At 38.3% G+C, this 25,151-nt stretch overlaps 1 protein-coding gene across 1 annotated transcript; it reads right to left on the minus strand.

Annotated features, from left to right (window-relative positions):
* Nucleotides 1-881: 881 nt before the first annotated feature.
* On the minus strand, nt 882-25,151 carry LOC149847959 (uncharacterized). The gene is made up of 3 exons (XM_090009903.1): nt 24,891-25,151; nt 1,500-2,052; nt 882-1,318 (listed from the first exon to the last, which is right to left on the minus strand). Exons 2-3 carry the CDS (start codon nt 2,028-2,030, stop codon nt 1,313-1,315), a joined length of 537 nt encoding a protein of 178 aa, XP_089866029.1. The 5' UTR covers nt 2,031-2,052; nt 24,891-25,151; the 3' UTR covers nt 882-1,312.

The raw sequence follows: 25,151 nt of genomic DNA on the forward strand, positions 1-25,151 counted from the left end.
TATGTAGATCCACAGGTTGAGTTCATACTTCACACTTGGGGCAGACGATGGATCTCATCTGACTAATATTGACCCAACAAGACTTTAACCTGTACCTATAGGCTGTAGGGGGTACGTTGATTTAAGTCATATTTGGACTCGGATCTGATTTGGGAATTCAAAAAACAAGAATAAAGATCTACCAAGCTCGGACTCCCGCATGTAAACTTGTAGAAAAAGAGGGCAGTCTCATTACACACAAAGATGATCGTCCGTAACAGACCTGAACCTAGGCCCAACTGTACCAGGTCCAGTTACACCTTGACCTAGATCTCCTGAGAGTACTAGACTTTAGCAGACCGGCTTGGTCCAGCTTATGTCAATCTAACACTTTTGACGCACTATCCAGGGATGTGGGCTCACCCCCAAATACATGAAACATGTTGCTCATGCTAGGTCATGATTGTCCAATTAAACAACTATGATTATAGAAATGGACCTGAGATCGAGTCAATGGAATTTTCGTATACAATCTCAAACATAACATGGATGAGTGGAAGAAAGGACCCCTTGTACCAAAATCTAAGCTAAACTGGGCTACAGAAAATCTGAAAGATTATGGGTGTACATCAAAATTTGCCAACCTTCTACACATTTACGAGGCTCGACGTAAAAACTGCATCTATACACCCCATCTTTTTCACTTCTTTTCTTGTTTTATTAGCATTACCAGACATAAGTCAGCGACTGCTAAGCAAGTATCTGTTCAGCTCAATGGTGCAATTGGCTTCAAAACAATGACAAAGTTATCAACTCAGTCGAGATACCTGAAACAAGATTGGTTATAAACGAATGCAAGTCGGTTGGTATCCGTATGTCCATGTACACCTTCAATTTGGAAACCAGATTTGCCACCATAAACAAAATTTGAAAGTATATTCTTGAAAAAAGAAATCTAGTATCTTTGTGCTCATTTCAGAACAAATGAAATGAGTCCACTCATTACAAGTAGGCTTCATGTCCCTTTCATAATGGCTGAGGGATCTCATACCTCTCAAATCAGGACAAAATACCAACCTCATAAGAGGAGAAAAAAGGTAAAAAGCATGGACTTGACTTGCACTTGAAAAAATAAATGCCACCCATTTATTGGCACAGTCCACTATAGATGATCATACAAAACTTGCTGGAAGAAGTGGATCAGCATTGAGAAATTGAACAATGTCACAGACAAACAATGAACTCCAACTGAAGGTAAACTTCACTCCGGAAACCATGTTAGCTCACCTGAAGCCAAATATTTTCCATATCGCTGATAATCGAAACCATGAAATCATGCCTGAAAAATAATGTTATCACAAGTTCATTAATGATAAAACGACATGTACTGGTGAAAATGAACAACCGAGAGATACTAAAAGAGTTGAACTGGTAAAATAATAAAGTGATCCTTTCATTTGGAAAGTAGAGTTAAAAATTTTATTCTGGAGAATAAGGTGCCCGTTAATGAAAAATATTACCTGCTGCCTGACCTTTCTCGCACAATCTGCAAAGTTTCTTGCAACTGTTGCACATTTAAGAGGGTCCTTCATGTGTTCCTTGTAACACTGCAAGCACGTGTCTTTTTCTGCTAAGCAGGGCACAGGCTTCTGGTAAGGAAGCTTAAACTCCTTATCATGAAGCTCCTTTGCTCTTTGTTTTACTTCTTCAGTCATGTTAGCGTCCATCTTTTTCATGCTCTCCATCACCTTTTCACTCTCTTGTAGGATGGCTTGAATTGCATTTATCTCTGGATCTGCGACACTGGGTGGAGGAGGAGGAGGAGGCTGCATTGATGGTAAAGGCAATTGTGAATGGAGTGGCCATCCTCCAGTAGAGGTGGTTGATGTTTTAGAGCCAATGGATGACTGATTGCTGTTATCTTTGTTATGCAATGGACGAGGACTCTGGATCTTTGGTTTAGATTTCTTAGGTTTCTTAACCTTTTCATCTCGTCTGGCAAGCTTATCGACTAAGTTGGAGCTGATCTGGATTGTAAACCTCTCACCCATAGTTATCTGTTATTCTTCAGGCCTGAACAGACAGAAGCAGCAAGAGTCACAAACTAGACAGAGGATCCTGATACTCTTGGACAGTGCAAAAATTCTAAGGATTAAATTCAATGGCCAGGCTGGCATAATTTTAATACTATTTTAGACACTACATGGTGTAATGAAAAGGGGGGCTGCGGAAGCACCAATAAAGCAAATCACTCTTTAAGAGTGATTCCAAGAGCCAAGAACACAAACACTAAAAGCGTATACAAAAACCCACTAAAGGGAAAAATGACCAAAAGTCATAAGTTGGATATTATTGAAGAAAGAAAGAAGAGGGTGAACAACCCTTACAATACAAGAGGAAACCTCCTCTATTTATAGAGGAGGAAGCAATGAAGAAGGGACCACAAGGGGCTCCCAGGTAGTCGTTGGGAGCCCCAACGGTCATAAATATGACCGTTGGGGCCCCAACGACTACATGAATGGGGGCCCTTGTGGTCTTACAAAAAGGTAAAAAGAAAAGGGAAAAAAAGAAAAAGAGAAGAAAAGAAAAATAAAAAAGGAAAAAGGGTTTACAAGGGGATTTACTAAAATACCCCTATCGGGTATTTTGAGAATAAAAGGAAAAACTGTATATATATACATATGTATATATATATAAGTATATGTATATATATATATACATAATTTAACACGCCCCCTCAAACTTTACGGGGAGAAGACCGAAAGTTTGCTAAGAAAAAACATAAATCGTGAAGTGGGGAGCGCTTTGGTGAAGAAGTCAGTCAGTTGATATTATGAAGTGACATATGGTAATGTGATAGTTCCTCTGAGGTATTCATCTCGAACGTAGTGGCAATCCATCTCGATATGCTTGGTCCGTTCGTGAAACGTATGATTGCTTGCAATGTAGATCGCACTTTTGTTATCACAGCAGAGCTTGGTGGGAGAGGAAATGAGGACACCTATGTCACCAAGGAGCCCTCTGAGCCACACGATTTCCATTGTTGTCATTGTCATAGCCCGATATTCAGCTTCAGTAGATGATAGTGAGACCTTTTGCTGCTTCTTGCATCTCCACGAGATGAGAGATTCACCTAAAAAAATGCAAAGACCAGTAGTTGAGATACGATCATTGGGATTTCCTCCCCAGTAAGCATCAGTAAAAGCAGTTAATTCAAGAGATGAGGAAGAGGATAAGAAGAGTCCCTTGGAGATGGTATTTTTGATGTATCGCACAATTCTCATCACAGCCGCCATATGAACTGTAGTAGGTGCATGCTGAAACTGGCTTGCAGCATAAACCGCATGAGTTATATCTGGACGGATGATGGATAAATAGGTGAGAGATCCAATTAATTGACAATAGGGGGTTGGATCTTCAAGAAGAACACCATCTTCAAGTCTCAGTTTTGCATTGATAACTTCGAGAGTCTCAACTTTCTTTACATCAGATATTCTTGATTTGGTACAAATGTCAGCTGCCAATTTCATTTGAGATAAAATGTATCCTCGTGGGGAGTAAGCCACTTCAATTCCTAAAAAATATCTCAAGAATCCAAGGTCAGACATATCAAAAGTTTCTTTTAACATAGACTTCACATCATTTACCCCCTTTTTGTCATTCCCGGTGATGATCATATCATCAACATATAACAGAAGAATAACAATGAAATTACCTGTTTTCTTAACAAAAAGAGCAGTGTCAGTATAGCAAGAAGTAAATCTTAAATTGATTAATACATTACTAAACTTATCATACCAAGCTTTAGGAGCTTGCTTAAGTCCATATAAGGCCTTTTTTAATTTCAAAACTTTACCATTTAAATTCATACCCGGTGGTGGTTTCATGTAAACTTCTTCATTTAAATTTCCATTTAAAAAGGCATTTTTGACATCTAGTTGAAAAATTGGCCATTTTTTAGCAGAGGCTATAGCAATAAGAGCTCGAACACTAGTCATTCGAGCAACCGGGGCAAAGGTTTCATCATAATTTACCCCATACTCTTGGGCATATCTCTTGGCCACTAACCTGGCCTTATATCTTTATAAAGATTCATCGCTCCTAGTTTTTACTTTAAAAACCCATCGACATCCAATGGGTTTCTTGCCATTGGGTGGATCAACGATTTCCCAAGTTTGAGCCTTCTTAAGTGCATTAAGTTTCAGTTCCATTGCTTCATTCCAATGAGCATATTGTCTAGCATCATTATAATGAGTTGGTTCATGAATTGAGTGAAGAGCAAGCAGACATGCCCGAAAAATTGAAGAAAAAGAATCATAAGATACAAATCTATTTGGTATTTTTGAAATACGATTTGATCTTTTATGAGAGGATTCTTCAGTTGACTCATTTTGAGAGAATTTGTCAAGGGCACAAGGAGGATTACTTTCATTTCTTCTAGAGTAGACTTGTATTTGCCTTTTTACATTTTCTTCTAAATTTTGGTCATCATTTGGAGATTCAACAAAATCGTCTATAAGTGTTTCGCTAGATTCAACATTATCATCGATGACCTTTTCTTGAGGTAACAAGTCAAATAAAAAGGAATAATCAATAGCTTCATTTGGTTTATGCGAAAAACCATTTTCTTCTTCTAAGAATATGACATCTTTTGAGATATAAAGTTTATTATTGAATATGTCAAAGCACCGATAACCTTTTTGTTTTTCGCCATATCCTAAGAACATGCATTCAATAGCTCTAGAAGAAAGTTTATCATTTTTGTGAGTTAAAACAAAGCATTTACATCCGAAAATTCTTAGTCTTTTATAATCGAGAGACATATTGTAAAGTTTCTCAAATGGAGAAAGATTTTTTAAAGAAGATGAAGGAGTTCTATTGATAAGATATGTTGAGGTTAGAACCGCTTCGGCCCAAAAGGATTTTGGAATATTGTTTAAGATTAACAAGGTTATTATGGTTTCTATTATGTGCCTATGCTTTCTTTCTGAAAGACCATTTTGTTGCGGAGTGTTTGGACAAGAGCGTTGATGGCAAATTCCGTTTTCTTTTAAATAGTTTTGAAATTCATTTGACATGTATTCACCTCCCGAGTCGGACCTAAGAATTGATAGATTTCCCAAAAAATGATTTTTAACCATCGCATGGAATTCTTTAAAGAAGGAAAAAACTTCGGATTTGCGACTTAAGAAGTAAATCCATGTAAATCGAGTGAAGTCATCAATAAAGACCACATAGTACAAAAAACCTCCTTTGGACAAAATAGGGGAAGGTCCATACATCGGAATGAACAAGTTCAAAAGGCCGAGTGGTGAAGTAATTTCTTTGAGGAAATGGAGTAGCTTTAGATTTCCCAAAAATGCAATCTTTACAAGTCATGTGATTGTCTTTACAAGTATTGTTCAAAAAAGAAAAAAAAGACATTTTTACAAAATTTGGATGACCAAGTCTCTCATGCCAAATACCAATACTTTTGTCCTTTACAAGATTGCAAGATGACTTAGATGAAAGAGTCAAAAAGTCCATAAAATAGAGATCACCCCTTCTATGGCCTTGCCCAATCAGCTTCCCTGACTGGAGATCTTGCACGGTGCAATCTTTAGGTGAGAAAGAGACTTGGCATCCATGATCGGTGATTTGGGAAACGGAAAAAAAGATTTAGATTAATTTTTGGAACGACTCTTACTTTAGGAACAAAGAAGGTTTGAGAAGTTTTAAAATCAAGTGTTCCAATACTCTCAATTTTTAAAGATGTCCCATCGGCCGTTGAAACATAAGAAGATATGTGTTCGGAAAGCACATTAGAAAGCGAGTTTTTATGTGATGTCATGTGAAAAGAAGCACCAGAGTCTAGTGTCCACATACCTGGAAGTGATGAAGAGTAGGCGATGGCAGCTCCAGATGTTGAAGATGAAGAAGTCTTGAGAAGATGTTGGAGAACTTCGGAGATATGATTAAGAGTTTCTTTGATATCTCCCTCTTTGACACTTTCTTCTTTCTTCTTTGGAGAATTTTCTCCAACCGCGGCCACTTTTCCTTTAAGCTTTGGGCAAACCGGTTTAATGTGACCCGGTTCATTACAATAGTGCAAATCACTCCCTTTCTATATCTATTATTTTTGTTAAAGTAGGGAGGTCTATATGCTTTTACATTTGATTCGGGCCTAGTAACGGCCAAAACTTCATCACTCTTGATACTTAGGCCAAGTCTAGTTTTTTCTTGGCATACTTCGACAAGGGTGTCTTCAATGGGTAAGGCTTTACTTCTATGGAGAAGAGATGCCCTAACTTGTTCATATTCCGATCGTAGACCATGAAGAAATTGGAAAAAGTGTTCATTTTCAATTTGTTCTCTTCTTAGCTCAATATCTTCCGGAGCCACCCATTTAGGCTCAAGAAGAGCGAGCTCATCCCAAAGAGGGGTTAAAGAGCTAAAGTAGTCACAGACACTCATATCCGCTTGTCTAGTGAAACGAATTTTCTCTTGACAAAAAAAATTTCTAGCAAGATCCTTTTGGGTATACATACCCTTAAGAAAGAACAACGCCTCATTGGCTCTTCTAAATTTTGCAATATTTGCACAATTTTTGAGGTCCACATTGTTCATAAACCATACCTCAATTTTGGCATGATTACTTTCTCAATCCTCAATTTTGGATTGATGGTCATTGATAGCTTTGATGCGTTCATCGCCATCCAAAGCTTTTTCAACCTTATTTTCAATCTTAGTGAGAACAAGAGAGGGTTCGGGAGTAGTTCCCATAACAAAACCCCAAAGTTTCTTACCTCTTAGATGATTTTCCATGGCGGAGGCCCACATAAGGTAATTGGATTCATTGAGCTTGAAAGAAAGCTCAACTTTAGAATCACGTTCCATAGGAGCCAAATGGTCTTCTTTCTTTCTTCAAAAAGCTTGAGAGGCACGCGTCCCAAGACAACAAAGAAAAAGGTAGAAGCCCGATCACCAACCTTGCTCTGATACCATGTAATGAAAAGGGGGGCTGCGGAAGCACCAATAAAGCAAATCACTCTTTAAGAGTGATTCCAAGAGCCAAGAACACAAACACTAAAAGCGTATACAAAAACCCACTAAAGGGAAAAATGACCAAAAGTCATAAGTTGGATATTATTGAAGAAAGAAAGAAGAGGGTGAACAACCCTTACAATACAAGAGGAAACCTCCTCTATTTATAGAGGAGGAAGCAATGAAGAAGGGACCACAAGGGGCTCCCAGGTAGTCGTTGGGAGCCCCAACGGTCATAAATATGACCGTTGGGGCCCCAACGACTACATGAGTGGGGCCCTTGTGGTCTTACAAAAAGGTAAAAAGAAAAAGAAAAAAAGAAAAGGGAAAAAAAGAAAAGGAGAAGAAAAGAAAAATAAAAAAGGAAAAAGGGTTTACATGGGGATTTACTAAAATACCCCTATCGGGTATTTTGAGAATAAAAGGAAAAACTGTATATATATACATATATGTATATATATACTTATATACATATATATACATATATGTATATAAGTATATGTATATATATATACATAATTTAACACATGGCTCAAATCTCATTGAGGGAACCCTGCCTGCTTATAAGACAAGAAAAAAATTTGAAGGCACTATATATATATATATATATATATATATATATATATATATATCATTTCTCTTTTATCTTTTATCTTTTATCTTTTATCTTTTGTAATGCCCCATTAGGGGCAATTTAGTCTTTTCCTTCCATGTAAAATAAGCATATCCATTAGGGTTTTTTTTTAGTTTGTTTGTTTTTCTTTTTTTTTTGTTTCTATTATTTAGTTAAACAATGTAAAGGGGCCCACAATAGAGCCATTGGGATAAACCCCAACGGTCACAAGTGTGACCATTGGGGGGCTCCCAACGACTCTATGGGAGCCCACTTGAGTCCCATTCTTTGTATAAATATTGGTGGATACCAAAGTTACCGGAAGCGCCTAGGTAAAAGGGGAAGCGCGCTTCGGAAGCGCGAAACGTCGTGCTTCCGAAGCGTGTGGGGAAGCGCCACTTTTAAATGGGAAGCGCGCTTCCCATCATGCTTCCCCCATTTTTTCAATTTTTTGTATTTTTTTCGCTTCCCCCTCGCTTCCTAGGTCGCTTCCGAGACGATTCCCGACTCGCTCCTAAGTGGTCCCACGCTTCCCGCTTCCTAAAATTTTGAAAGTGCCTCGCTTCGCGCTCCCGTATCGCTTCCCAATCCCGCTTCCTCAACTGGCAACCATGGTGGATACCCCCTCCATTCTCAATGCTTTTTCAAGCATTTTCTTAATATATTGTTACTTATATTTTTAGTTATATCTTCTCACTTTGTGTGTGTTTAGTGCTTTCCCTTCGTGGCACATTGTATTTGGTTCATTAGTGACATTTTGCTTATATAATGAAATGGTGGTCTTCCACAAATGCATGAATAAACAAGTGTCTATTGGAGACACTACAAGCATGACCCTTGAAAAGGTATAAAAGGAAGAACACTTGGAAAAAAAATACTTTATTCATGCACAAAATGCTTAAGAAACATTGTTAGTTACATTGAAGGGGTTCACCCCTATACATACAAAAAAATGGAAGAGAGAGGAGAGCTCATTTTGAGCTCTCCAAAAGAGACGGACTCTAGTCCAACGGCTCTTATTATAGCCGTTGGACTAGAGTCCAACAACTATTGCACAGTCAAGTTTCAACTGGATCAAATATCTAGTTCCTATTGAACTAGATGCTAAAAAAGAAAATAAAGGAAAATAGAAAAAGGAAAAATATAATAATAATATTAAATAATATATATGTATTACAGTTTACATTTTAACACTCCCCCCCAAACTTACGGTACAATGAGCGAAAGTTTGTCTAAGAGGAAGTGAAATCTATGAGCAACGAGAGACTTGGTGAAGAAGTCTGCTAATTGATATTCCGATGTAATATATGGCAAATCAATGGTTCCATGTAAGTATTCATCTCTAACATAGTGACAGTCAATCTCAATGTGTTTAGTGCGCTCATGGAACGTCCAGTTGCTTGCAATATAGATTGCACTTTTGTTGTCACAACACATCTTTGAAGCTTGCTTTCCTTCCGCTCCCATTAGGAATGGCAATGGACCGAGGCGGGGGTGGGGGACAGGGTCTCCACCCCCGCCCCGTCTCAAGATTAGAACCTCCATCCCCGCCTCCATCTCCGCACGGGGATGGATTTTAACCTCCACCCCGCCTTCATCCCCATTTCATGTCCTTCATCCTCAGTTCAAACGGGGATGGGGCAGGGCCTCGTTTCCCCGTAATCTATTGTCATCCTTTAGAAGGACTGGGGATGGGGCGGGGCTAGGCGGGGATGGGGCAGGGCGGGAAAAAGTGTAAGTCCATCCCCGAACGGGGATGGATTTTTAACCTTTGTCCCCGCCTCCATCCCCGTTTCATACCCTTCATCCTCGGTCCAAACGGGGCGAGGCGGGGCCCCGCTTTCCCCCGGTCCACTGCCATCCCTAGCTCCCATATCTGCTAGCAATCATCTGAGCCAAACATCCTCTATAGCGGTGGTTGTCATGGCTTTATATTCAGCTTCGGTGGAGAAAAGAGAGATCTTTTGCTGCTTCTTGCACCTCCACGAAATTAAGGTTTCACCTAGGAACACAAAAAAACCAGTAGTTGAGTGCATATTATTGGGATCACCTCCTCGATCAGCATCAATATATGCAATTAAATTTAATGAAGATGAAGCAGGCAGGAAGAGACCTCATGAAAGAGAGGATTTTAAGTATCTAATAATACGCAAAACTGCTCTAGGGGCGTTGTTGGTTAGGTGGGGTTAAAACTCAGTGGATCTACAATTTTTATGTCATATTGTCACTAACTGGTAGTGCACCACGTTAGACAACTGAACTATAAATATTAGTCTGATGCAAAAGATTGTTTATCTCTGAAGAGAATACACATTGTAAGAAATTTTGAAAATAATGCTGAATTTTCTAGAAGATGTGTTAAACTCTTAATATAAAAGATATTTGCGCCAAGGCTCCATTCTCTATTAGATGCTAAGATAGCAAGAATCTTTTGACAAGCTTTCTGCAACATTTAACCATCCATTGTTACTTTCTTTAGCAGTAAGTTTTTGGTCAGAAATAGAAGCTTCATAACATTGAGGCGTTCACTTCATCCAGCCAGTGGCTAACATTAGGTCAGAAAAAAAGGAGCGGATGAAATACCAAGGACAGCCATATCCTAGTCAGCAACTAAGAAGGCCATACAGAGACAACATTTGGCTTGACCATATAGACAAAATAAAATATAAGTATAAGCGAACAGACTGGGCAATGATTTACTGGACAGATTTACCTATTGTTCAGGCCCAGCCGACCTGCATTCGGCGAGGCAGATGCAAAGTCTGTCAAGTCCAGCCAAACGCTGGTCGGCTGGGCAGAGGTAAAACAAAAGAAAAGAAAAAAAGAAAGGTTAATTCTGGCAGGTTTAAAGCAAAGAAAAAAAATGTATTTGGGGCTTATGATCAAGACCAGCCGACTGCATCGGCTGGGCCGACCCTAAGGCAGTGAGCCCAGCCAACTGTCGGCTGGGCAGTCACACGTCTGTCTAAGCCCAGCTGACTGTTTTGGCTAGGCAGGCTCAAAGAAAAAATATATATATGTAAAAGAAAATTTTCTTGGCTGATTTACAAGTTCAAGTTCAAGTTCAAGTTCAAGTTCAAGTTCATGTTCATGTTCATGTTCATGTTCATGTTCATGTTCATGTTCATGTTCATGTTCATGTTCATGTTCATGTTCATGGTAAATATGTTGATTTACGCAGTCTAAATATTCAGATTTTGTACTTGCTACATGTTTAGATTTTGACATATTAAATACTTAGATATATGTATGTTGAATGTGCAGATTTACATATATGTCCAGTTTTACATACATCTGCAGATTTACATGTATATTCAGATTTACATTTTCAAGATGACTCCATGTTGGATACTCATGATTTTGTCTAGATTCGTATACGTTGAATGATCATAGTTGGGTTCAAGTTTACATGCTAAAATGAGCACATTTATGGCCAAAATTTCATGCATTAATAGTACAAATTGTATACATGATAAATGGTAGATTGATACATTCGAAATATGCACAATTGTATGTCTATACATGTTCAGATTTTCATATGTTTATAATTGACTGAAATGCATGTTTGCATATGAGTATTGGAACGTACTCATGTGTCTACCAATGTTGTCCCGCGTGCGGGCAGCATGGCTTGGACCCAGTGGGTGAGCATTGCACCCCGAGCTTGCCGAAATGGTAAAAAGAAATGTTGGTTATGCATGATTATAATATTTGGTCTACAGACATATGCATGTAGTGCACACGTGCACTCCTGAATCTATGTTATAGTTGCACTAATATGATCACGTGCATGTTTGCATAGTGTGCTTGAGATGAAACATGAAATTAAAGATGCATTTTTGCAATCATGTGATCATATGCATATGTGAAAGTGTTATGCATGTACATTCTTTTTGTGGTTGCGTAAATGTGCATGTGAGAGCATGTTGAGTGATTGCATAAGTGGCATGCTCAGTGTGGTTTTTGCATTAGATGCATCAGTGGTCAAAAGTGGACCACTGTAGGCCGTGTGGGCCTCGAGCAGGTATTGCTCCAGGTTTAGTTTTTATGCATCACAAAAATCAATTTAATATTATTTGAATTAAATTGCATTCTTTAACGGACTGAGGTTCCGTGATGAGTTTCGCATGTTGAATTGCGAAACGAATGTTTGTTGTGTTTTGCACGTTGATTTGCAAAACGAGTAATGTGAAATAGATCATTCTTTTGATAAAAGATAAAAAGAGAAAATAGTATAATTAATGTTTTTTCTAGAGATCCCTTTTATAGTGCAGGAATCCTGAATTGCGGTTTTGGAGAACCCTGAGGATACTAAAACTTCGTGTGTGTATTTGTGCCCCTGAACCCAACTAGGTGGTTCACCTCCCGACAACGATTTTAAGGAGATTTCGCCACTTTGCCTGGGGTGATGTATAAACACAACTGTTGTTATTAGTATACCAAGAAAGTTGCATTAGTGGATGTTGATTTCTCAAATGGCTTGACATTAGATGTTGATTTCTAATGTTCCGATGGATGGTGTTGATTCCTAATATCGATCGAGGGCCAAGTGTGAAACCTAGTAATAAAATATAAATATGTGTGTTAAGCTATCACTGGGGACCTAACTTAAACTCGGGAATTGTTGTACCCGTTTTTTAGTATCCGCGGGTTTTAATAAAAAATTAAACTAAAATTGCGTGCATTTAATATAGACATACATACGAAAAAAAACTCTGATAAAAGATAATAATTTACTCACGCATGTGCATTGATATCATGTATATTCTTGTTTTGCATTAGATCATGCATATTTACCTGTTCTCTTACGTGTGTTATATTGATGGTTGCATGATAAATGTTCTCTAATGCATGAATGGTTATTTGAAGTGTGAATTTGTTATAGTTACATGACTTTAAAAATGTTGCATGAATTTAATTTACACTCTTTTTGCTTATTTGATTCATTAGAGAAATTTGTATGCAGGATCTATGATTCTGACACCGTATTTCTCATGTTTTTCACAAAAATATTGAGGTTGATTGCCACTGCGTAAGAGATATGGTTCAAGCTGGTCATATCGCTAACAAATATCAAGTCGTAGGACCAAGTTGCAGATATTTTTACAAAACCTCTTGCTAAACCCAGTTTCTCAAAATGTTGTGGCAAGCTGAGCATGATTAATATCTATACTCCAGCTTGAGGGGGAGTGTTAAGATTAGTTGACCTTTAGAGGTTTTAAGCTTTATTTTTCTTAAAAGAGGGTTATTTGATATTTCATGTATAAGGAGGGACTTATATGTAATTTTTTATTTAGGCTTCTCTCTATTTAACTTAGAGGAGATTAGTCCTAATAAGAGGTTAACAAGTTTCTCCTCTCTCTGCCGACCTCTCTCTCTCTCTCTTTCTCTTTCTCTTTCTCTCTCTCTGCCTCGGTTCCTGTGCACCTCATTGAGGTTTCTACATGGTATCAAAGCAGTAGATCTCGGGAGCGTGAGCACGTGATCGATCTACACCAAAAGACTCGAAAAAATTGGAAACATGTGTGCTTATTCTGTTCTTTTTCTAATTGCATAGATTTGATAACAGATTTGATGTCTGACTAATGTCATGACACAGATCTGTAATCAAATCTAAAGGTCACGGTCACAACTTGTCAACAGGATCGGGTTACGGTAGAGTTGGGTGATACAAAGAAAAAAAAAGGAATTTTTTTTTGTGGAAGTGAAGAAAACCTATATTGATCAGTAGCAGATATCGATCTGGATGTCGAAATTTGTTGTCTTGCCGTAAATCATGTGTCGTGGGGAGCAGTTGTTTTTTTTTATATATGAAGCTGTCGTGATTTCTGTGTCTAGGGATTTTTTTGTGCTCATATCAGATCATAAACAAAATGATCTTATCTTTGATCGTGAACTTGGATGTCGTGTTTGACGTGGTTCTGGTTTTCTCATATCTATTTTTCTGATCTGATCTATCATCGTTTCAGATGTGGGTTGAATAACCTTATGTAGTCGTGAAATAGGTTGTCGTGTGATAATGAAATACGCTGATTTTTGTCTCTGCTGGTGTGATTTTATCTCTGATGTGGGTTGAACAGCCTTGTGTGAACGTGAATTTGTTTCTGATGTGGGTTGAACAGCCTTGTGTGGTCGTGAAATTGGCTGACGCATGATCATGAAATATGTTGCTCCTGTGTCAGCTGGCGTGTGGTTGATGAACATCCCAGATTTTAATTCTGAGTGATTAAGAGAGTGAATCTGATTTTTTTTTGTTTATTGCAGCAGTATTAGCATCAAATATCTCGCATACCTTGTTAGTATTATTCATTATGGGTGAAGCCCTGAAATTTAATTCCAAAATTGAGACTATGGAGGAATATAAGGCATTTGCAAATCCCTTCTCGTATGGTTCTTTTGTGAGATTGAATGAAACAAACTATGCAAGGTAGTCCAGAACTTTTATGATGTCAGTATCTGGACATCGTAGAAAACATATTTTGTTGAAAACTGAACCAAATGAAAAAGTGGAAAAATATATTACTTGGGACGAAGATAATGACATTGTTATGTCATGGATCATGAATAGTGTCGAACCTCATATTGCAGATGGTCTAATTTACTATAATATAGCCAAACAGATGTGGGACAATCTTCGAGATACGTACTCATAAGAGACTAATGTGAGTCGTATCCTAAAAGTCGAACATGAGATATATAATTTGCAGCAGGAAGATCAGACATTGGCTCAGTACTATGCCTCCGTCAAAATAGCGTTTGAAAGACTCAATGCTCACAGGCCTCTTTGTTGTTCGAAGCAAAAGGATCATCAAGAACAGACTATGGTTGCTCCGTTTCTCACAAGTTTATCTTCAGAATTCTCTGTTGCAAAAGTCCAAATGTTGATTGGATCCAATGTACCTACTCTTGCTGATGCATACAATCATTTGAGTAGACTTGTGATTTCTCTTCCACAATCTCATCCTATGTCCCAGTCATCTGCTTTAGCTGTCCCATTTGGTTATGGACGTGAAAATATTCAGAATATTAGAGGATAAGGTTGTGGAAGAGGTATGGGAGGTAGAGGCAAACTTCAATGTACTTTCTGTGGAAAATCTGGACATTTAGAAGATTGTTGTTGGGATAAGCATGGACGGCCAACCTCTTCTGCATCAAAGCCTAATGTTCCAAAAGCTAATGTTACAACACTAGAGATAGCAAATGCAAATGATAATTCTTCTGCAAGTGACAGTATCACTCTTAGTCGAGCAGAATATGATGAGTTGATAGCTCGTCGCCCCTCAAGCTCCTCTTCTCCTGTAGCTGGTGTGGCCTACTCAACAGAGGATCATCTTCATCTAAATGATAGTAAGTGGATTATTGACTTTGGTGCATCCAGACATCTGTGTGGAAATTCGCTTTTCTTTTCAGATCTAAAGGATATTATTGTTCATCGAGGAGTCTCATGAGCAGATGGGAGTTCCTCAACAGTTGTTGGTCAGGGAAATATTTTTATATCTTCTTCCTTGCAGTTGAAAAATGTTCTTCATGCTCCCTCATTTCCTGAAAGTTTACTCTTTGTGAGTTGTCTTACCAAAGAACTAAACTGTAAAGTGATATTTGACCCGGTGGGTTGTCATTTTCAGGATTTGCTGACGGGGAAGAAGATTGGTAGAGGCTATGAAGAAAATGAAGTCTACTACCTACATCATCCAGTGGGCAATGTTTATGCTGCAATAGATCACTCATCCAGTCCTGTTAAGTGGCATCGTCGTCTTGGTCATCCTTCATTGTCAAAGCTTTGTTATGTCTTTCCTCAAATTCCGTCTACTACGTCATTTCAGTGTGAAGCATGTCAGTTAGGCAAGCATCATCGGAGTTTGTTCCCTTCTAGTTAGAGTCAGTCCAGTCATAAGGACTTTAAACCAGAGTTACCAGAAGCGCCTAGGCAAAAGAGGAAGCGCGCTTCGGAAGCGCGAAACATCGCGCTTCCGAAGCGTGAGGGGAAGCATTTCCCTTTTTTGGGAAGCGCGTTTCCCTTTTATGGGAAACGTGCTTCTCATTTATGGGAAGCGCGCTTCCCCCACGTTTCCCCAACGCTTCCCCATTTTTTCATTTTTTCGCTTCCTCCTCGCTTCTGGTTCACTTCCTAGGTCGCTTCTGGTTCGCTTCCTAGGTCGCTTCCGAGACGATTCAGAATTTTCTTCTAAGTGGTCCTACGCTTCCTAAATTTTTGAAAGTGCCTCGCTTCCCGCTCCCGCTTCCCGTATTGCTTCCCGTTCCCGCTTCCTCGACTGGTAACTCTGCTTTGAACTTCTTCATGCAGATGTATAGGGTCCTAGTAAGATTCCTACCAGGACTCAGTGTCGATATTATCTTGTTATTGTTGATGATTTTTCTAAGTTGTCTTGGGTGTTCTTAATAAAAGAAAGATCTGAAGTTCCCAGTATTATCAAATCATTAATTCTTGAAATAAAAACTCTGTTTGAATCTGTTGTCAAGATTGTTCACACTGATAATGCTCTTGAGTTCAAAACCAAAGTCTTGTTGCAATTTTATCAAGACCATGGCATTCAACCTCAAACCACTTGTGCCTATTCTTCTCAACAAAATGGTGTGGCTGAGCGAAAACACAGGCACATCCTTGATGTAGCACGTACCCTTATGATTCAATCCAATGTTCCTGCTTTATATTGGGGTGATGCGGTTATCACTGCTTGTTATCTAATCAACCGTGATAAATTAGTTGCTCAAGCAACAAAATGTGTGTTTATAGGTTATCTAAAAAATCAAAAGGGGTATCGATGTTATGATCCAATTTCTCGGCGAGAGTATGTTTGTGCGGATGAATCTTTCTTGGAGTCCATTCCATATTATTCTAGTACTGGTACTCAGATGCAAGTTGATCCAGATGATTCTTTTTCACTTCTTGTACCTCATTTTCCTTTGAAATCTGTGCCCCAATTACCGAACCAAACTCTATCTTCCTCACGGTTTTATAATCCTCCATTGGTATATGTGCGTAGAGCTCCTCCTCCTCCTGTGTCTTCATCTTCTGAGGTAAGTGCTACTGACAATAGTGACATTCATATTGATGATAAAAGGTCAATCGCTCTACGGAAAGGGACACGACAATGTACCTTATATCCTATATCTCATTTTGTGTCTGATGCCAGAATTGGAAGTCATATGAAAGCATTTATTTCAGCTTTATCTGCTGAAACTATTCCTCTAAACTATTAACAGGCAAAACTTGATAACAGGTGGAAGCAGGATATGCAAGAAGAAATGGATGCCTTATTGTCTCAACATACATGGGATCTAGTTGATTCCCTAGTAGATGCTGACATTGTTGGATGCAAATGGGTATATACCATAAAGTATAAATCAGATGGTTCAATTGAAAGATACAAGGTCAGATTAGTAGCAAAAGGGTATACTCAGACATATGGTATTGATTTCTTTGAAACCTTTTCTCCTGTCGCACGGATGGATACCATTCGTCTTGTTCTCTTCGTAGTTGTTCACCATGGATGGAGTTTGTGTCAACTAGATGTGAAAATGCATTTCTATATGGGAATCTGTCTGAGACAGTATACATGCAACAACCTCCTGTGTTCGAGGTTGAGAGGGAGTATCAGAAGGTGTGTAGATTAAGAAAGGCGATATATGGTTTGAAACAAAGTCCTCATGCATGGTTTCAAAAGTTGTTTGAAGTGATGTTAAGTTTTGGCTTTAATAAGTCGGCGGCAGACCATACATTATTTATTAAGAAAACTAACTCAGGTTTAGTTGTTATGGTGGTATGTGGATGACATCATCCTTACAGTAGATGATATGAAAGATATTGAAGCTACAAAGGCTCATCTTCAAAAACATTTTGTTACAAAAGACCTTGGTTCACTTAGATATTTTTTAGGTATAGAAGTTGCCAGGAGCCGTGAAGGGGTGGTTTTGTCTCAACGGAAGTACGTTCTTGACTTATTAAAAGAGACTGGAATGTTGGGAGCTAAACCAGCAAATATTCCCATGGATCATAAAGTTCAGTTGTTTGCAGAAGGGTCAAAACTTGTTGATAGCAAAAGCTATCGCTCACTGGTAGGGAAGCTACTATATGTAACTGTGACCAGACCTGATATTGCTTTAACAGTAAGCAAGGTTAGTCAATTTATGGACAAACCAACTGAAGTACACTGGAATACTGCAATAATGATACTCAGGTACTTAAAATTTTCTCCTAGAAAAAGGTTATTATTCAAGAAAGGTGGAACCCTGAAAATAGTGGCTTACTCTGATGCTGACTATGCAGGATCTGTAGTGGATAGAAAATCTACCACAGGATTCTGTGTGTTTATGGGAGATAACCTAATTTCATGGAGAAGTAAGAAGCAAAATGTGATTGCTAGGTCGAGTGCTGAATCAGACTATAGGGCTATGGCCCAAAGAGTTGCTGAATTAATGTGGGTTCGAACCGTACTAAATGATCTCCAGGTGAAGGTTTCATCTCCTATGATAATGATGTGTGATAACAAGGCAGCTACATATATAGCGAATAATTCAGTTTTTCATGAGAGGACAAAACATATTGAGGTTGATTGCCACTACGTAAGAGATATGGTTCAAGCTTGTCATATCGCTACCAAATATCTAAAGTCGGAGGACGAAGTTACAGATATTTTTACAAAACCTCTTGCTAGACCCAGTTTCTCAAAATGTTATGGCAAGTTGAGCATGATTAATATCTATACTCCAGCTTGAGGGGGAGTGTTAAGATTAGTTGACCTTTAAAGGTTTTAAGCTTTATTTTTCTTAAAAGAGGGTTATTTGATATTTCATATATAAGGAGGGACTTGTATATAATTTTTCATTTAGGCTTCTCTCTATTTAACTTAGAGGAGATTAGCCCTAATAAGAGGTTAACGAGTTTCTCCTCTCCCTGCCGACTTCTCTCTCTCTCTCCTCTCTCTCTGCTGTTGTGCACCTCATTGAAGTTTTCACACATTTGTGTCCCTGAACCCAACTAGATGGTTCACCTCCCGGCAACGGTTTTAGGGAGATTTCGCCACTTTGCCTGGGGGTGATGTATAAACACAATTGTTGTTATTGGTATACCAAGAAAGTGGCATTAGTGGATGTTGATTTCTCAAATGGCTTGACATTAGATGTTGATTTCTAATGTTCCGATGGATGGTGTTGATTCCTAATATCGATTGAGGGCCAAGTGTGAAACCTAGTAATAAAATATAAATATGTGTGTTAAGCTATCACTGGGGACCTAACTTGAACTCGGGAATTGTTGTACCCATTTTTTAGTATCTGCGGGTTTTAATAAAAAATTAAACTAAAATTGTGTGCATTTAATATGGACATGCATACGAAAAAAAACTCTGATAAAAGATAATAATTTACTCATGCATATGCATTGATATCATATATATTCTTGTTCTGCATTAGATCATGCATATTTACATGTTCTCTTACGTGTGCTATATTGATGGTTGCATGATAAATGTTCTCTAATGCGTGAATGGTTATTTGAAGTGTGAATTTGTTATAGTTACATGACTTTAAAAATGTTGCATGAATCTAATTTATACTCTTCTTGCTTATTTGATTTATTAGAGAAATTTGTATGCAGGATCTATAATTTTGACACCGTATTTCTCATGTTTTTCACAACCTTAGATGAGTGATGAGACAGGCTGCTACTACGAGTTACGAGGACCACAGGACTACTGAATATTCTACTTTGGGAGTGGCTCCATATTTTGTTATACTTATCTTTCATTTGCTTATCGTCATTAAACTTTATTGATTGATAAATAAAGTTATTTTGGATTTGGATGATGATGGTGCAAGTTCCCTTGTGGTTGTAGTTGTGTTATGACCTTAAGACTCAAGGGTCTTTGGGTTTGTTTCCGCAACTGTTAAAAAAAACACTTTTTTCACGGGTATAAGTTGGAGTCGTTACACTTGTTGTTACATGATCTAGAGATGATTTTGACTCTAAAAATACAGAGGGCTCCTATATTTCCTGATTAGACAAGGCTGCTTATCACTCATTCCTTCTCTCCTGACATAAACGTGTGAAAAAAACTGAAAATTGTCAGGATACTTCCATGATTGATCCTACTGAATGGATGGCAATGATTTGGCTGATTCAAGGTCAACGCCTGTCAATTGATTTTGATATGATGTTACTGACTAGGCAGTCGGCCAAGAACTTGTGGCTGCTTATTTGATCTGTTTAAGGAACCACCTCTGATAGTGGATCATTCTTGTGAAAAACATCTCTAGATATGACAAGCTTTTGAGAGACTGGATTGAAGCACATGTATCCTAAATATTCATCATCATAACCCATAAATTGACATTCATATGCTCTTGGAGACAACTTATTACGCAAAGAGCTAACAATAGGTAGTATGGTGACCATCCTTCCATTTTAGAGAGAGGCATAAGATTAATGCAATACACAGCCATATGAAAAGCTTCTCCCCAAAAGTCCTTACTTACTTTTGACTTTGTTAACATAGTTAAAGCAGCCTCTACTAGTGTTTGTGCTTCCTTTCGGTTGTCGCATTTTGTTGAGATGTTTTTGGACAAGATACCTCAAGCAAGATACCATTTTCATGCAACAATTTGGTGAAAGCTACTAACATATACTCACCACCACCATCACTATGGAAATAAAGGATTTTTCCAACTAAATTGGGTTTTAACATAGGTCTTTAATCTTTTAAAAGTTTCAAACACTTGGTCTTTGCTTTTCAAAAAATAGATCCAAGTATACTTAGTAAAGTCATCAATAAAACATAGTAATGAGAATTAGACATAGACACATACAGAGTAGGCCCCCAAACATTAGAACGAATCAACTCAAATGAAAACGAAGCTCTTTTATTAGCAAAATCAAAAGGTAGAGCATGGATCTTACGTAAACAACAAGAAGAACATGAAATGAGAACTTTAGATATCTTATTCTTCAAAAGAATAAGACCTTTATTACATAAAGTTTGGACAAAACTCAAATTGCAATGACCTAGTCTATGATGCCAAAGTTTGACCTCAGGAGAGATTCCATCAGCTTCGTACACAAGCACAACAGGACTTCTACACGAACTATGAACTGGACTTGTTACAGCTTCGTTAATAATACAAAGACCTCCAACTCTTTCTCCTTCAGCGAGGATCTCCTTCGTGAAAGGGTCCTTCACAGAAACAGAAAGACCAAAAAAAAATCAGATTTTATTTGATTTATAAACTCGGAAACAAAAATGAGATTACGATGGATGTTAGAAACAAGGTATCAGGTAGATATAGATTACCACGACTAGTAGGAATGATGGTGGTTCCTATATGTGTAATGGGATGGTGCTTCCTATCACCCGTTACTATACTACCATGCCCATGATAAGGTATAATGCTTATGAGTTTACCTGAGTCACCTATGACATGGTGTGCTGCCCCTGAGTCAATCAGCCATATATTTGGAGGAGTTCCTTGCACACTTGATGATGTTGTCCAAACTTGAATATTTTGTCCCAAAGAATGATGATGCACTGTATTTACGCCTGAACCATGGTGAAGTCTTGTTTGGTTGAATGCTAAACTGAGAGAGTATATATCACGTTGTTGCCCTGGTGAAAAGGTATTATGTCCAGCTTGCATGGGATTGTGCACATTAGCCACAGAGGCTGGATAACTACCTTGAAATGAGGAATGGCCTTGGTAAGGTGGTTGGGTGCTTGGCCTGGGATTTGCTGACAGCAGGTAAGGCTTGAAACATGCAGGATATGATACGGTTGGCGGTTTAAAAGTCAGAACATAGCGCCAATAACAATTTGTACATGTGTGGCCCTTCTTACCACACATTTGACATGTGGTATTTTAGTGTTGCCCACTCGCTGGATTAGGAAGTATGCCTCTTCCTTGGCCTGTGTAACCGCCACGTCCTCTGCCTTGGCCATCTCTAACCGAATTATTGAAGCCACGACCAGCATTAGTAGCTATCATTACTTCATGATGCATGGACTGATTATCACGCTTCCCAGATATATTCAACATAGATTCATGTTCAAGAACTGAAGATCTAAGCTCATCAAATGGTGGTCTAGGTTTCTAACTCAGGTACATGGCAATGAAAGTATTGTATTCTGTACCTAGACCTCTTAAAGTCTGAGTGCACATGTTGAGATCCTCCAAGGGACTGCCTATTGCTGCTAACTGATCTGCAATGAACTTAACTTTATTTAAGAATTCAACAGCACTTTAATCTCCTATCTGCAACGAGCCAAATTCTGTCCTGGGATGATAGATCACTTGTGAAGAATCTTCCATAAATCGCATGCAGATAGGGATGTGGAGTAGAACCTCCTGAGACAATGTTGTTGTGATGTATGCAACCACAACTTGATGATTTTTGTCAGATAAAATATGTTGGGTTCTTTGACGAGGATGATTTGATAGCTTCACCCTCTTTGGCTTCCACTTGTATCTCATATACGAATTCAGTCGGCGGAACCTCAGATCCATCGAGATGCCCCATCAGATCATGACTGTTGATAAAGGGTATGATTTGCTTTTTCAGGTGATAAAATTGGATTCATTTAATTTGTCAGTGACTAGTTGGCTTAGGAAGGAAGAATTAATAGGGCTAGAGGAAGCCATGGCAAATAGAATAAGGAGGTTTGACTGAAATACGGAACCAGGAAGAAGAAACTGAAGCACAGATAAATATGACATCAGAAGCATTTTTTTATTTTTTTTTTGCTGCAGGGACGATCATTAAAACCAGACTGTGAGAGGGAAGAAGTCTTTCCTCTTCTTCTTCGGTAAGTTTTGTCTCTAAAACCTTTTTTTTAAATAAAAAGACATCCTCTTTTTCTTTCCTTTATTTTTTGAAACTACTCGTTGATATAGAGGAAATTAGCAAGACAATACAGGAAGAGTTTTTTTTTTAGGAACCTTGTCTTGATGATCTTTTGAGAAGAAAAAAAAATGATAAAGAATATTGGAAAAGATTTGGAAGCAAGAAACAAAAAACGTTGATTAAAGAAGAACACGATTCTTGATTCTTGATTTGAAGGAAAGAAAAGGAACAAGAAAATTGATTTGAGTGAGAATAAAGGAAAGAAAGGATTCTTGATTTCAAGAAAGAAGGATTTTCTAGGTTAAAGAGGAGATCTTTGAGATTAGGATTTAGAAAGAATGAAGAAAGATTGGAATCGGCAATCCTGAATCTTATCAGCTGTGTCAATCGATCTGCATGGTCTTACTCTCGCCTGGGCTCTGATACCATGTCAGAACCTGCCTCGAGAACCGTGCCCTATCAAGGAGAAGGCAAAAGAAAAGAAGGTGAGAGAGCACAATGGGTCATGATTTTGTTAGGTCACGCCCTTTTCTGTTTTTATATTAAAACACTTGTCATAACAGAAATACCCTTAATGATGATGGGTATATTACAATAAATATACACGGTTTTTACATGGACAGAAATATCCCTGGTCTGGTTCATATTTCTAACAATTCATACATGTTTATGATCTCCTCACCAATGATCATGTCATATTCTATTATTCATTGACCTAAAAAGATTATGGGTCAAGATTCATGATACTTTTGTTTCAACTTTAAACAAACTATATGAGGTACCTATATTTGTAGAGTTCCAAGACACCTAATGCTTTCTTTAATTTCAAAGATTTATTTTTAGAGCTGAAAAGAGAAAAAAATGCACATGAATGCAGATAAAGAGTCCATTACACTTGGTAGAAGTGAGGGTGGAGTGATTAGACCTAATGGAATTTTACTGCCTTTCTGAGGTTTGAATCCACTTCACGACCTTGCAAGAGAAAACTGAGTGGTAAGGGCAGGGTAACATATTTTCCTCGTGGTTACTAAAGTGAGGATAGCCACACCCTCAGCTTCTACTAGGCTAGGTTCTTCACTAGAGAAAGTCACTCAGTCATCTCCATCATAGAAAATCCATAATCATATAATTTGAAGAATCGTTTATAAATAGGAAATTTAGCATCCCCCCCCCACACACACACAGTAATACTAGCAATGATCCCTTTGATGCCCAGCAGTTGTCATCGCTCCTATTAAATTTTCCTTGCAAAATTACCATAAATACACTATAATTGCTCTTTTTCTTAAGAATCAAACAGAGGACATGCTCTGTTAAATCAAGTTCCAAACACCGCGGTGCCACTCTCATCTGTTGTGTTAGAGCCAGAACTATCATGATTAGAACCTAAATGAAATATCTTTTAGTTGGATCACAGTTAATCAATTTCTCCAAAAACGTACACAAAAATTTATATTTTAATCAATTTCTCCACAAACATACACAAATTTACATCCACCAAAGCACAATTATGCTGTAAAGGTGATAGAGAGAGAGTCCAACAAATCCAGTCAGAGGTTGGAAAAATGGCTATCAGATGAGCAAACAATGGTAAGATTTGAGCTGAATGACTGTTGGTGGGAGAGATCGTGGACATGTTTAAGATTGAGGAGGTTGCCGGCAGGATTTGAGACGCAGTGGAGGGCACCCTTCAGTTTGAGAAAGGACGTTTCCGCCAAGTGTTACAAAGCAGAATAATCTAGCTCTTATTCTTGCAAATTCTAGGTGAAAGAATAATTTCACGAAACTGTCCTAGTTCTAACTATCCTACTTTTACTAATCAACCCATGAAGCACTATGATTCTGAAATTTTTTTCTTCACATACACTATTTACCCAAATAGATGGCGAACTTCAAATTTGAAAGAATATCCGCTCATAAAGATGCTTTCATCTGGATGTGGAAAGGCCTGATCATGATGGTGGCGATGATTATGATGGTGATTGTAGGCGAGGGAAAATTGGGCGCACACACACACATGTAATGCTAAAAGCAATTTCATACACGAAACCAGCCCAAATTGAAATGCAGGAAACAAACAGAAGCAGTAACAACTTGAAAACATCCCACATGAATCGGAATTACACATTTAGCATCTTTGTGATGGAGAAGAGCCATGCCACGATTCAATCTTGGCTATTTTGTTATGGTACAAAACTCGAGCGTATATTCCTGTTCTATATGGTTGAATCATCCCCAAAAACCCTCACAACCCAAAACCCAATTTGGAGTTTCGGTTTTTTTTTTGTCAATTTGATCAATGGATCACAAATTGGGGTTCTACTCCAAAATATTACAAAAACAAAGCCTCACCAAACCCAAAAGAACTTAAGACCAATTTGGGGGTTTTAGAGGTTGGAGAGAGAGAGGATTGATGGTACCAACCGATAGAGAAAGGAACTCGATGATTCCAGAACGACGAAGGGTGGCCACCCACTAGAGATAAGACGATCGAAAGGAGGCCTTATTGTTGCAGAAGCCCCCCAAGAGGACGCCGAAAGGAAGGAGTTCGGGAGGAGAATCCGGGGGGCAGACGGACTTCAGAGCAGCCGAGTAAATGGTCCTTATTTCATTCGGATATGGGTAATAACCATATCCGATGTAGTTGGGTGTGACATGATCATTTGGGATTCGGACCAAGGCTTG

This window comes from Nuphar pumila, chromosome 1, assembly GCF_984573655.1.
Source record: "Nuphar pumila chromosome 1, dmNupPumi1.hap1.1, whole genome shotgun sequence".
NCBI lineage: Eukaryota > Viridiplantae > Streptophyta > Magnoliopsida > Nymphaeales > Nymphaeaceae > Nuphar > Nuphar pumila.